General features: G+C 40.8%; 2 protein-coding genes across 16 annotated transcripts in view; one reads left to right on the top strand and one right to left on the bottom strand.

The window, feature by feature from the left end:
• The window catches only part of MCPH1 (microcephalin 1), a 229,870-nt gene that overhangs the window by 89,386 nt on the left and 127,506 nt on the right, over positions 1-12,978 (top strand). For 13 of the 14 annotated variants that reach the window (XM_055567551.1, XM_055567550.1, XM_055567566.1 and 10 more), the window contains exon 12: positions 8,467-8,544. In XM_055567551.1, the coding sequence (XP_055423526.1) occupies positions 8,467-8,544 (78 nt within the window). Of the gene's footprint in view, positions 1-1,813; positions 2,185-8,466; positions 8,545-12,978 lie in introns of those variants that run through there. The other variant, XM_055567563.1, reaches the window with a different exon arrangement.
• ANGPT2 (angiopoietin 2) overlaps positions 7,992-12,978 on the bottom strand; it is a 59,254-nt gene continuing 54,267 nt past the window's right edge. Inside the window, exon 8 of one of the 2 annotated variants that reach the window (XM_055567569.1) lies at positions 7,992-11,678. In XM_055567569.1, coding sequence (XP_055423544.1) covers positions 11,518-11,678 — 161 coding nt within the window. In that variant the 3' untranslated portion in view covers positions 7,992-11,517. The remainder of the gene's footprint in view (positions 11,679-12,978) is intronic. The other variant, XM_055567568.1, reaches the window with a different exon arrangement.

Here is a 12,978-nt window from a genome sequence, read left to right as displayed (position 1 = left end):
TATATTTTGGGCTCCAAAATCACTGCAGATGGTGATTTCAGCCATGAACTTAAAAGATACTCCTTGGAAGGAAAGTTATGACCAAACTAGATAGCATATTGAAAAGCAGAGACATTACTTTGCCAACAAAGATCCATCTAGTCAAGGCTATGGTTTTTCCAGTGGTCATGTATGGATGTGAGAGTTGGACTGTGAAGAAAGCTGAGTGCCGAAGAATTGATGCTTTTGAAGTGTGGTGTTGGGGAAGACTCTTAAGAGTCCCTTGGACTGCAAGGAGATCCAACCAGTCCATCCTAAAGGAGATCAGCGCTGGGTGTTCTTTGGAAGGAATGATGCTAAAGCTAAAACTCTAGTACTTTGGCCACCTGATGCGAAGAGTTGACTCATTGGAAAAGACTCTGATGGTGGGAGGGATTGGGGGCAGGAGGACCAGGGGACGACAGAGGATGAGATGGCTGGATGGCATCACTGACTTGATGGACTTGAGTTTGAGTGAATTCCAGGAGACGGTGATGGACAGGGAGGCCTGGCATGCTGTGATTCATGGGGTTGCAAAGAGCTGGACATGACTGAGTGACTGAACTGAACTGAACTGAGTACCAAATAAGAATAGATGATTTTTTTACTTAAAAAAAAAATCTTGTGCTTTCCATAGACACATTAATTTATATTTAAGAACAATTTGGGTTTATGCTATTATAATAAACCAAATTAATCTGTCTCACAAAGTTGTCTAGGCAAGTAATGCTTTCACTGCCCCTCTCTGCATTGTATTGGAAGTCCTAACCAGCAAGAAAAAGTATGCACATAGATTGAGAAAGAAATAAAACTGTCTATTTACATAAGACATGATTGTTTACATAAACAATGTGAACATGTTTACAGAAAAACTCCTACAGCTAGTAAGTTGAGTTAAGCAAGATTACAGGTTACATGCTGCTGCTGCTGCTGCTAAGTTGCTTCAGTCATGTCCGACTCTGTGCGACCCAATGGACGGCAGCCCACTAGGCTCCCCCATCCCTGGGGTTCTCCAGGCAAGAACACTGGAGTGGGTTGCCATTTCCTTCTCCAGTGCATGAAAGTGAAAAGTGAAAGTGAAGTCTCTCAGTCGTGTCCAACTCTTTGCAACCCCATGGACTGCAGCCTACCTCTGTCCATGGGATTTTCCAGGCAAGAGTACTGGAGTGGGGTGCCATTGCCTTCTCCAACAGGTTACATAGTCAATATACAAAATTTGGTTGTATTTCTGTTTACTAGCTATGAACACTGGGAATTCCAATTTTTTTAAAATGCCATTTATATTAGCAACCCCAGAAATTGAAATATTTAACTGAATCTGACAGAATATTTGCAGGATCTGTATACTGGAAACTACAAAACACTTCAGAAAAAAAAATTTAAAAGACCTAAATAAAAGGAAATAGATGCTAGGTTTTTGAATTGGGAAGCTCAATATTTTTTTAACTCATCATTTCTCCTTATTTTTAAACTATAGAATCAACTCAGTTCCAGTTACAAGTCCATCAAGATGTTTTTGGTCAATATACAAAATTTGATTGTATTTCTGTTTACTAGCTATGAACACCTGGAATTCCAATTTTGTTTTTAATGCCATTTATATTAGCAACCCCATAAGTTGAAATATTGAACTAAATCTGACAGAATATTTGCAGGATCTGTATACTGGAAACTACAAAACACTTCAGAAAAAAATTTTTAAAGACCTAAATAAAAGGAAATAGATACTAGGTTTTTGAATTGGGAAGCTCAATATTTTTTTAACTCGTCGTTTCTCCTTATTTTTAAATTATAGAATCAACTCAGTTCCAGTTACAAGTCCATCAGGATGTTTTTGTAGACAGTGACGAGCTGGTTCTAGGTGCAGCGCACTTCTGTAAGAGAAGAGCTAAGTTGGAGACTTACACGTTAGAGGCGTCTAGTGAAGTGACCCCATGGACTATACAGGAATCTAGGTGACTGGCAAAGAACTCTTTGTACTGTTTTGGCAGTTCTTTCATAAGGGTAAAATTACCCCAAATGAAATGTTTTCAGAATCAAATGTAATTTATGAGGCCTGTAATAGAAATGGCACTCCCTGACATGTTATTTCCCAGCCCAGACTCTCTACTGAAATATCTTTCTGATATTTTATTTGCATATTTCTAAATAAAATGCTTTTCCTGGGTTTTGTGTTTTTTTTTCCTCATAGACATCATCTGTAGCCGTCCTCTATAGAAGATTAAAATACGACTGTATAGCTTTCACTATGACGTACACGTCCCCTCCCCATCTACCCAGTATGGTCTGGTTTTTGTTTGCCATGTTATATATGCATACAAATACGCACTCACATCTACGTACACACAGATGACTGTGAATGCTGTTTAAGCCGAGCCGTATTATATACTGTGATGCTATTTTGTTTTCTGTAATTTCTGTTTGTTTTCTTAAGCTAATCATTGAGAGTCATTAAGCTAGTCATTGACAGTCATTTTCATTACCTAGTTTTTTTTTTCTATGTGCCTACCACTAACTCACTGCAAAAATTTCTAAAAGCATTTTAGTTTTTTCTCCATAATTGTCTGCACACCGGATAATTTTCCAGTCCCATCTGTTTTTCTTGGGGTTCCCACCCCTGAATCCCTTTGTTCTTCTGCTCCCCTTGAGACTGGTTTTCCCTTGGTCTCCCAAGCAGCTGGTATCCTGGGACTTCCCATCACTGTCATCTCAGGAATTCCCTTTGGTTTGTTTTGTTTTCTGTTTTCATACTAGAGGCTTTTATCCAATGAAAAGAAAGTCATGTGTAATAATGAGGACTGAAAACCTGATTGAAATCCTGTTTGCCTGAGTGTATAAATCTTCTGATAAGGTGAAGGTGTTTGACAGAGTGTCATTATCTGTATATCGTTTTTTCCCTGAGCTGACTGGTTTCCCCGACAAATCATGGTTCTGTGCTCGTGTTTTGGGGTGAGGGCTCTGCTGTAGAAGTTGTCCCTACTTCTCACCACTGCTCCCAGAAAGTCTGTCTGATTTTAGTCTTATTACAGAAAAGAGTGGGCAGGAGGTAGGAGATTTCTCTTTCTCATTCTGTTCTACATTGCATTTTCACAGGTTGGTAGTACCACTTTCCCGGCCTTCCTGATAATCTGTGGAAGGAATTTAATGCTGACTCCCTTTCTAGACATTTAAGCTTGAGCTTTCTTTGCTCTTCCAGGTCAGTTACCACTTATCCACCTCCTTCGCAACTTCAAAGCATCATCATGTTTTATCTGCCTTTTTCCCCATTCCTCTTAGTTCCATCGTTTTAGTTGGGGCTTATGGGATGGTGAAAATAAGTTATGCCCACTTTGCTCTTTTTCATTGTAGTAGGCTTCATTTTCTTCCTTGTGTCTGATGCTCTTTTTGACCTGCATTTAATCTCAGAGCCATTGTCTGGCTTGGGTTCACTGTAGTTACATTCCTCACCCTGTTCAAATGAGGAGGTAGATATAAAATGAGAGAAAACTGTTTGGGTTTTGCCTGGTATGGAATTAATTGCATAGTCAGTCCTACATTATGGGAAGCTTTCTGATCGTTAACTATTAATCCAATAATAGAGCAAGAGAATGGGTCCTATTTAAATTCATCAACAGGGTTCAAGTTTTATGAGTAATAATTCTTAAAATGTTAGAAATATATTCATTTGCAGTGGATGCTGAAATAACTCAGCCCTCATTTTAAGGGCTGTGTTCATGGGGTTTGGTCCTCTGTATTCATGCAGCCCCATTCTTGCTTTAGATAACTTCTTGATTATTTTCATTCTTTCATGTTTATTATGAGAAATATATACCCAGTTAACCTTTTATTTGTTTATTTAATACTGACTTTTGTTTATTTATTTACTGTTTTTACTTATTTATTTGCTCTGGGTCTTAGTTGCTGCACTTACGGTCTTCAGTTTTCCTTGCGGCAAGCAGAATCTTTAGTTGCAGCATGCTAACTCGTAGTTGTGACATGTGGGATCTAGTTACTGGACCAAGGATCAAACCCAGGGAGCTTGGAGTCTTAGCCACTGGACCACCAGGGAAGTCCCTAACCTTTTATTTTTCACTAAACTTGCAGCCTTAACTGCCATCTTACAGAGTAGGTTTTCCTTCTTTTGAATACTCTACTAAGGTAAAAACTTGACTCATTGGAAAAGACTCTGATGCTGGGAGGGATTGGGGGCAGGAGGAGAAGGGGACGACAGAGGATGAGATGGCTGGATGGCATCACTGACTTGATGGACGTGAGTCTCAGTGAACTCCGGGAGTTGGTGATGGACAGGGAGGCCTGGCTTGCGGCGATTCATGGGGTCGCAAAGAGTCAGACATGACTGAGCAACTGAACTGAACTGAAGGTAGAGATAAATCTAGCTAGTGAAACACTAAAGCAAAAAATTTACACTCTAAAAAAAAAGTACAGTCTGATTTGATGATTTCATTACAATCAAATTAATGTTTTCTGCTATCTCTGTACAGTACTCATTCCTTGGACGCCTACATAAATTAAATTTATTAATTCAGTCACCAAAATGCTACTGTAGATGCCTGATGGTTTTATTTTCAAAATATTTAGAAAGAGACACATTCAGAGAACGTAAATTTTCTCCCAGAGATTGTTTAAGTCAGTTGACGTTTTAATGTGTATTCCATTTGAACTCAAATTCCAAAGCCATTTTTAAGGCTGGTTCCCTGGATTCTCTCATTGCAGTGCAGTGTTTCTCACTGTGCTGCTCTTCCACATGCTTCGTGTCGGAAATGAACCTGATTTGAAACTTTCCACAGTTTATGTCCAGGGCTAATCATATGAGTTTGTAGGGAGCTAATGTGTCTCTGTAAACGATAACACACATTGACTGATAAAAGTAAGGCAAACAGTATGTTACTGCAGTGGGTAATTTTAACCACCCATAAAGAACTGTGTACAAACATGATTTCAGTGTAGAGTTATAAGTTTTCTAATACCTTCTTTCACTGAATTAATATATTGGGTTTTTTTTGTTTTTTTTTTTGTTTTAATGTTGGTTACACAGCAAAAATAGGGGGGAAAGAAAAAGAGAATTCAATGACAAAACGCCCAGGTACACACAGATCTGTTTGAAGATTAGGATCCCTGAGGACCCAGCTCATTGCTTTCTCTCTCATGGAGGCAGGTTTTCTCTGTTTTTTCACCCCTTTCCCACTGTGTCAGTGTGAGCCCCACGCCGCGGGCTGTTTGTTCCATCTCCCGTGACATGTCTTCTGACTCTCCTCCCCAGCAGTTGTGTTTGCACTGAGGTCCTTGGCATACAGGGCTGGAAACAGGGTATGCTAGCAAACCTTCCCTACCATGTGGACCCTATTTTCTGACCGCCTCTTCCAAAGCTGCCTCTATGGCCGCCAAAAGAAAGCGCCTGCTTCAGTGCCGTCCTGACAGGTGGGCTCCCTGTACTGAGATGCCTTCTCCTCTCTCGGCCTGTCTCTGCCTTTGCCTCGTGGACGTTTCCTCAGTGTCAGCCCCTCTGTGGACCCTGTCGTGGCTCTCCCGGCCTGAGCCAGTTTGCTTCCTCTTGTAAGTGTGCCTAGCACTGCTTTGGAGAAATCAGCGTTTGTGGTTTCCCCTCATGCCTCCCGCAAGAGGGTAAATCTTTCTAGGGTAAATCCTCCTGGATTTCCAGAAGCCAGCTTGGTAGGCTGTCAATAAGTTGTTCACAGATGAATGGATCATGAGCAGAAAGAAATGGCTGTTGAGTAAGTAAACGCATCTGTTGAAAGTAAGATCTGGGCCAGTGCTGAGAATGGCCATTCAGACCCTGTATTCCGTTCTTATCTTTATTCCACCGTCATACTCACTTTGTCTTAGAAACAAAACAAAATGCTGTCCCATGTTGGGTAAGTACTAGGTTTAATATTAAAAAGGAGATATTTCAGACTGATATTCCATGGATGATTCCGAAGTTTCAGTTCAGTTAAGTCACTCAGTCGTGTCCGACTCTCTGCAACCCAATGAATCACAGCACGCCAGGCCTCCCTGTCCATCACCAACTCCCAGAGTTCACTCAAACTCACGTCTATCGAGTCAGTGATGCCATCCAGCCATCTCATCCTTTGTCGTCACCTTCTCCTCCTGCCCCCAATCCCTCCCAGCATCAGAGTCTTCTCCAATGAGTCAACTCTTCGCATGAGGTGGCCACAGTACTGGAGTTTCAGCTTTAGCATCATTCCTTCCAAAGAAATCCCAGGGCTCATCTCCTTCAGAATGGACTGGTTGGATCTCCTTGCAGTCCAAGGGACTCTCAAGAGTCTTCTCCAACACCACACTTCAAAAGCATCAATTCTTCGGCACTCAGCTTTCTTCACCGTCCATCTCTCACATCCATACATGACCACTGGAAAAACCATAGCCTTGACTAGACGGACCTTTGTTGGCAAAGTAATGTCTCTGCTTTTGAATATGCTGTCTAGATTGGTCATAACTTTCCTTCCAAGGAGTAAGCATCTTTTAATTTCATGGCTGCAGTCACCATCTGCAGTGATTTTGGAGCCCAGAAAAGTAAAGTCTGACACTGTTTCCACTGTTTCCCCATCTATTTCCCATGAAGTGATGGGACCGGATGCCATGATCTTCGTTTTCTGAATGTTGAGCTTTAAGCCAACTTTTTCACTCTCCACTTTCACTTTCATCAAGAGGCTTTTGAGTTCCTCTTCACTTTCTGCCATAAGGGTGGTGTCATCTGCATATCTGAGGTTATTGATATTTCTCCCAGCAATCTTGATTCCAGCTTGTGTTTCTTCCAGTCCAGTGTTTCTCATGATGTACTCTGCATAGAAGTTAAATAAGCAGGGTGACAATATACAGCCTTGACGTAGTCCTTTTCCTATTTGGAACCAGCCTGTTGTTCCATGTCCAGTTCTAACTGTTGCTTCCTGGCCTGCATACAGATTTCTCAAGAGGCAGGTCAGGTGGTCTGGTATTCCCATCTCTTTCAGAATTTTCCACAGTTTATTGTGATCCACACAATCAGAGGCTTTGGCATAGTCAATAAAGCAGAAATAGATGTTTTTCTGGAACTCCCTTGCTTTTTCCATGATCCAGCGGATGTTGCCAATTTGATCTCTGGTTCCTCTGCCTTTCCTAAAACCAGCTTGAACATCAGGAAGTTCACGGTTCACATATTGCTGAAGCCTGGCTTGGAGAATTTTGAGCATTACTTTACTAGCATGTGAGATGAGTGCAATTGTGCGATAGTTTGAGCATTCTTTGGCATTGCCTTTCTTTGGGATTGGAATGAAAACTGACCTCTTCAAGTCCTGTGGCTACTGCTGAGTTTTCCAAATTTGCTGGCATATTGAGTGCAGCACTTTCACAGCATCATCTTTCAGGATTTGAAATAGCTCAACTGGAATTTCATCACCTCCACTAGCTTTGTTCATAGTGATGCTTTCTAAGGCCCACTTGACTTCACATTCCAGGATGTCTGGCTCTAGGTCCGAAGTTTAGAAACTACCAAAAAGGAAGATTTAGACTTCATTCCTAGTAAGTCCGCAAAAAACCCTTAAACTTTACATCACAACTCTAGAGACATAGAATAAATTCACTGACTGCAGGAAAGAAGGAAATTGCAGATAAAAAGATAAGTGTGAGTTACTTAATTCAGTTTGTTTATTTTAGTTGTACTTTAATTCACACAGTTTAATTCACACAGATATTCAGGGAGTTTCATCATAGAGATGAGTGCAGAATCTCAAATGTTGAAGTAAAAGCAAAAGCATTGTTTTGATTATTCTAAAATGTTCTGATGATGATGATGAAAGCTTGTTCATGATATGAGACATTATACTCTTCTGAAGGGTGAGAAGGATTTCCCAACGTGTTATAGAAAACTTCTCCTAAAGATATTAGCAAATGATAAAAATAAAGTTACACCCCAGAAGTTGTGCTCTTTGAAATTAGGTTTATGATCTATCTTCTCCAAATATATGGAGTTTTTTAATTAATAAGATTCTGTGTTATTTGCTTAAGATGGTCTGTAACAACTGTTAAATCAGAAACTGGAATTTAGGAAGATGTAGTGTTTCATATGTTTAGAAGTAGAGTGGTGTTCAGTATTTGGCCTCACTCAGATATAATAATAACCCAGGCTTCTAGCCATCCAGAGATGTTTTTCCTTAACCAAGCATTCATTAATATTTGTAACATTTACACAACCTGAAGATTCTGATAGCCCTTCAGTGTTCAGGATGCTCCATGGAGTGTGTAGTTACTGCTGGGGATTTTTTGTTTTGTTTTTGTTTTGCTGTATCTTTAAAGTGGTCTGCTGCTGCTAAGTCTCTTCAGTCGTGTCCGACTCTGTGCGACCCCAGAGACGACAGCCCACCAGGCTCCCCCGTCCCTGGGATTGGTTTATTGTCCACTAAAAGCCTGATAGATTTATTAAAAGTGCTCTGCTTCTTCTGTCACTTACAGGTACTGTGGTCTTTGGAAATGGGTCACTGGATTTCTGAGGAACCATTTGAACTGTCTAACTACTTCCCTGCAGCTCCTGTAAGTCATACATTATTTTATGATGATAAGTGCAATTTGGTATTTTCAGGAAATTATTATTGGCATAGATACATACTCAAGTTTTTTAAAATTAAATCAATAGCAATTATGCTTATAACTAAAATGACACATCTGCAGAAGTTAACACATTTTGTCTATTTGTGGGAATAAATGTGAGACCATTCCTCAAAAAGTCATGAGAAATATAATCCCCAAAAATTTAATTATGAAAGTCCTTAGGATTGAGAAACACAGTAATGAAAGAAGGCAAGATTCTTGAGAAAGTGCTATTCTGTCTGGCTTACTACTTCAAATAATAATGCTGTTACTGTTAACAGATAGAACTGATGGGCATAAAAGTGGCCGCGTACTAACATTATGATGTGGTCTTTCTGTTTTGGTGTTTTTTCTAAAACTTTACTTCGGCTTTACTGACTTTCTGGTATTTCGAATTCTTAGTGGGAAAGTTCCAGGTTCCAGTGTTTTTAAAGATTAATAAGTAGGTAATTTCAGGTTTGTTTGGAGGTCAGATTGTGCAGAAGTTGGCTTTTGTTTTCAAATGTTAACTGGTTTGTAACAGATTATTCTTTCAAAAGATTATGCCGGAAAGATAATTGATGATCTGTAATCTGCGACCTGTCTCTGGGTTTTTCAGCTTTGAGAATGCCATAGGACTGTCACATAGTAAGAAATTGAACTCTGCCTTCCTAGGCTTATTTAGTTGTCGTTTCTGTTTCCATTTTTGAGACTGCTGTTTTGATTTGGTCTTGACTTTATAAATGTTTTCTTAAGAAGAAGAAAAATTCCTCTCAGCAAGACGTGTTGTTTGAAATACCAGGTAAGGAGTTGAAGTGTGAAGTAAAGATGCAAATTCCCCCCATTCTGTGCCATGAGAGAGTATGTGTAACCCTGAGTAACAGTGATGTTTACCTTTGAAACTCACCTTATCTGCCTACATGGACAAGTGCTGTAAATGAAGTGTGTTGTTGCCAGTTCTTCCTGTATTTTCATATCCCCACCTCGGCATCTGTCATCTGGTCATTGAGATGTCATGAAAACATATGGTTTCTTCTGGAGCAGGGATATTTTCTTATTATCAGATGTTTTTTAGCTCGGTACAAAGCCGTGTATACAGTCACCCTCTGTTAAATCTGCAGTGCTTTCTTACACGTACTGAGAGTAGCTGTTCTGAGACAGGAGGTTACTTGCTGGTTAATGTATTCGTTGGGAAGGTACAGCATGGTGAGAAATGTGTCCAGAGTCTGCTCAGCAACACCTGGGTGTTAGGAAACTAAGTTCAGAAAGGGGAGATATGGGGATGACATAAATCAGATAAGAAAAAATGTAGTGGTAGAATAGTGTAAGGTGAGACAGACACAGGTAAACGCTGGCTGCAGACTTGGCTCTAAGTTTCCTAACATCTGACTCAACTGTGAATCTATGAGAAATGGCTTCCAAATTATGGTGCATTACACAAATGTCATTAGTGTTAATTGTATCCTGGAACTTCAACAGAGTTAAAATTCTAGGAGTTTTCACAGTCCTGAGCTTAAATCTGTGCTCTCTAAATGTTCTGTAAATATTTGCGTATACTGTTATATAAATGGCTCGATGGACGTGAGTCTGGGTGAACTCCAGGAGTTGGTGATGGACAGGGAGGCCTGGCGTGCTGCGATTCATGGGGTCGCAAAGAGTCGGACACGACTGAGCGACTGATCTGATCTGATTATATAAATAGCAGATTTTGGTTTTGCACTCCAGAACACTTTTTTTTAAGTTGACTCCTGGTTTAAGTTTAGTAGGATTTAAGTTATTGTTACTGATGCAAATTATGGTTTTCCCCTAACTTGTGGGATGAATCTAGCTTGAGAAGCATAGCTTTGTAACTGTTTCAAATGGGAAGGTTTCTCAACCACAAACTGCATTGTAGCCTACTTCCCTAAAATACATCTTGGTAGAAGAGAAACAAGACTTCTGTTTTAGAATAGTAAGTAAAAGATAGGAAAGCCTGTTTGTCATGAAATTAAATGTATAATTTTCTTCATTAAAAATCAAGATTTTCCTTGTCATGAAGCACAATCATTTGTTTCAGAATCAAATTACAATGCTGTAAATATTATCATAGAAGTTAAATGTGGTCCTCTCACCTAATAAGTTATATTTAATTACTAAAAATACCTTCATATTTAACAGCAAGGCAGGAAAAAATAGTACAATCTTCATATATACCAAAAGAACACGTTTCCATCAATAATTTCAGAGATCCTGAAAGTTTTCACCATGGAAACTTTGAAATGCATATATTTGAGCATTAACTTAAAACTAAGCTGTCAATACACACGTAAATTTGCTGTTCTCAAAATGAAAATTTAAAGCTCCTAAGAGGAGGCAGAAAAATGCATTAGCTATGTTTTTCCTTCTCCAAATATTAAAACTACTAATAACCACTTCTCACAAAAGTCCCTGAATATATAATGTATTTTTATGACTTGCAGAATTTTTTCTTCCTTTTAATTATGATAGCGATGCTGAATTCAGGACATATAGATATTTACACAGTCTATAAACAGTGCTTGGAAAAATGCAGTTCCAAGGTTATCTCTACTACACAGCATAAGTGTTCTGTTTTCCAGTTATTTACTGATCAACTCGCGCGTAACATTCTTGGTTGTGACAACAGAGTCTGTAAATTGTCAGTCTCGTTCGCGAGCTTAGATTTATCTTCCCAAAGGCTTTCTGCCAGGTCACCACACCAGGCTGTGGCTTGTCTGGGGTTGTGTGTCGGTTCACTGAGTGATGCGGGTTCAAGGGGTAAGCCTCACGGGGCTCGCACTGGGAGCTCACGGCCCCTTCCGCACCGCAAGCGGGCAGTTCGTCCAAGCCGGATGCGGAGACAGTGCGCAGTCTTTAGTGCTTTGGGAGCAAGTCTCTGGAAACAGGGCAAGACATTGTCCCTCAGGTGGGTGCCAGGGTTTAGAAATCTGCTGGACGGATCATCATGGTCGTGGCCTTGAGTGAGTAGCCCGAGCCCTTCCAGTAGTACCACTTAATACCGTTGAACTTATTTGTGTTCTGCCTCTGTGGGTAGTACATTCCATTCAGGTTGGAAGGACCACAGGCATCAAACCACCAGCCTGTGAAAGGGAAGCACAGAAGGAATTAGGAGCCAGGCAGCCCTGACTGTCTCACCTTTGAGTGGGAAATGCCAGCTCTTCAGAGAGTCGCATCCCAGGCCTGTGAAGCATGTGCCCGGAGCCGCTCTTCAGTGTGGGGAGAGCCGCCTGGCAGAGGGGAGCGTGGCTCCATCTCTGCACTAGCTGGACCGTGGCTCCCTAAGGCACACGTTCTTAGGAGCTCCCTTACTTCTCTGTGCTGTGGGGAAGGGCCAGTCACCCGCCGACATGGCTAGGAGAGCCAGGGGACAGCTGAAAGTGGGGAAGGGTCAGAACCTGGAGAATGGGTGGGTGGGTCTCATGGGGCCAGGCTCACCATCCATCCTGTCCTAGCCACACGGTGGACCAGACAGATTCAGGCTGCCCTCCCGCTAACAAAGAAAGCCTTTTTGTTGAAAGAGTAACCCTAGATTTTAAGTACTCAGTGGAGCTAGATAAAAAGCAAATTTTCAAGTCCCAGAAACAAAAAGAAAATTTAAAGCTGTAGTGGTGTGTGCCCTAAAGTAAAGCGGGGGTCTCGGGGGGCATCCACACCTACCCCTGAAGGACTAGTCTGGGGTAACGCCATTCCCCAGAGGCCTTGGGTTTGTGAGGGTAGGAGTGACCTCGATCTACATGCCTTAATCCAGATAAACGTTCATATTGTGTTGGGAGGACATACACAGTATGATGCCATTTGTATAAAATTTTAAAATACAGAAAAAAATAACAACTATTCTTGATATCTCCAAACCTAGTAAAAGAAATAATGTGACCATTACCTCAGGGGCAAGTATTTGTTGGGCCTGTTTTATTTCTTTAAAAGTATTCTGGTGCGTATATTCTATTCTGATATTCACGTGCTGCTCTGTGGTCACCAGTTATTCCATCCAGATGCCTAAATTCTTTCCGGGGGTAACAGCTCCATTACTTGATTCAGATTAATGTTGATTTGATAAGACGTTTGTGTGTGAGGCTCATAATCCTTCCCAATATTCAGGAATATTACACACTTAAGAGTCTGTCCATTCCAGAGCCTGCTGCCTGACTCAGCTATGAATTTACTATACATGCAAAAATCTAGCTGGCTTCTCCTTGGTCCAGACCACAGCTTGGAATCTGACCTCTACACTCTCTCTCTCGGGCTGCATTTCTTCTTTCCCGTCTGCTTTCCACTTCCACTCTCAGCCCTAAATCTTAATCTGAGTAAATAAATCTGTTGTTTCCTTGGTTATTAATGCACTGATACTCTCCTGAGTAGCTCCTGACATTCGGGTGGTCT

Source organism: Bubalus kerabau, chromosome 2 (assembly GCF_029407905.1).
Source record: "Bubalus kerabau isolate K-KA32 ecotype Philippines breed swamp buffalo chromosome 2, PCC_UOA_SB_1v2, whole genome shotgun sequence".
NCBI lineage: Eukaryota > Metazoa > Chordata > Mammalia > Artiodactyla > Bovidae > Bubalus > Bubalus kerabau.
The sequence above is the reverse complement of the archived record's forward strand: the minus strand, read 5'-3'. Positions and strand labels throughout refer to the sequence as shown.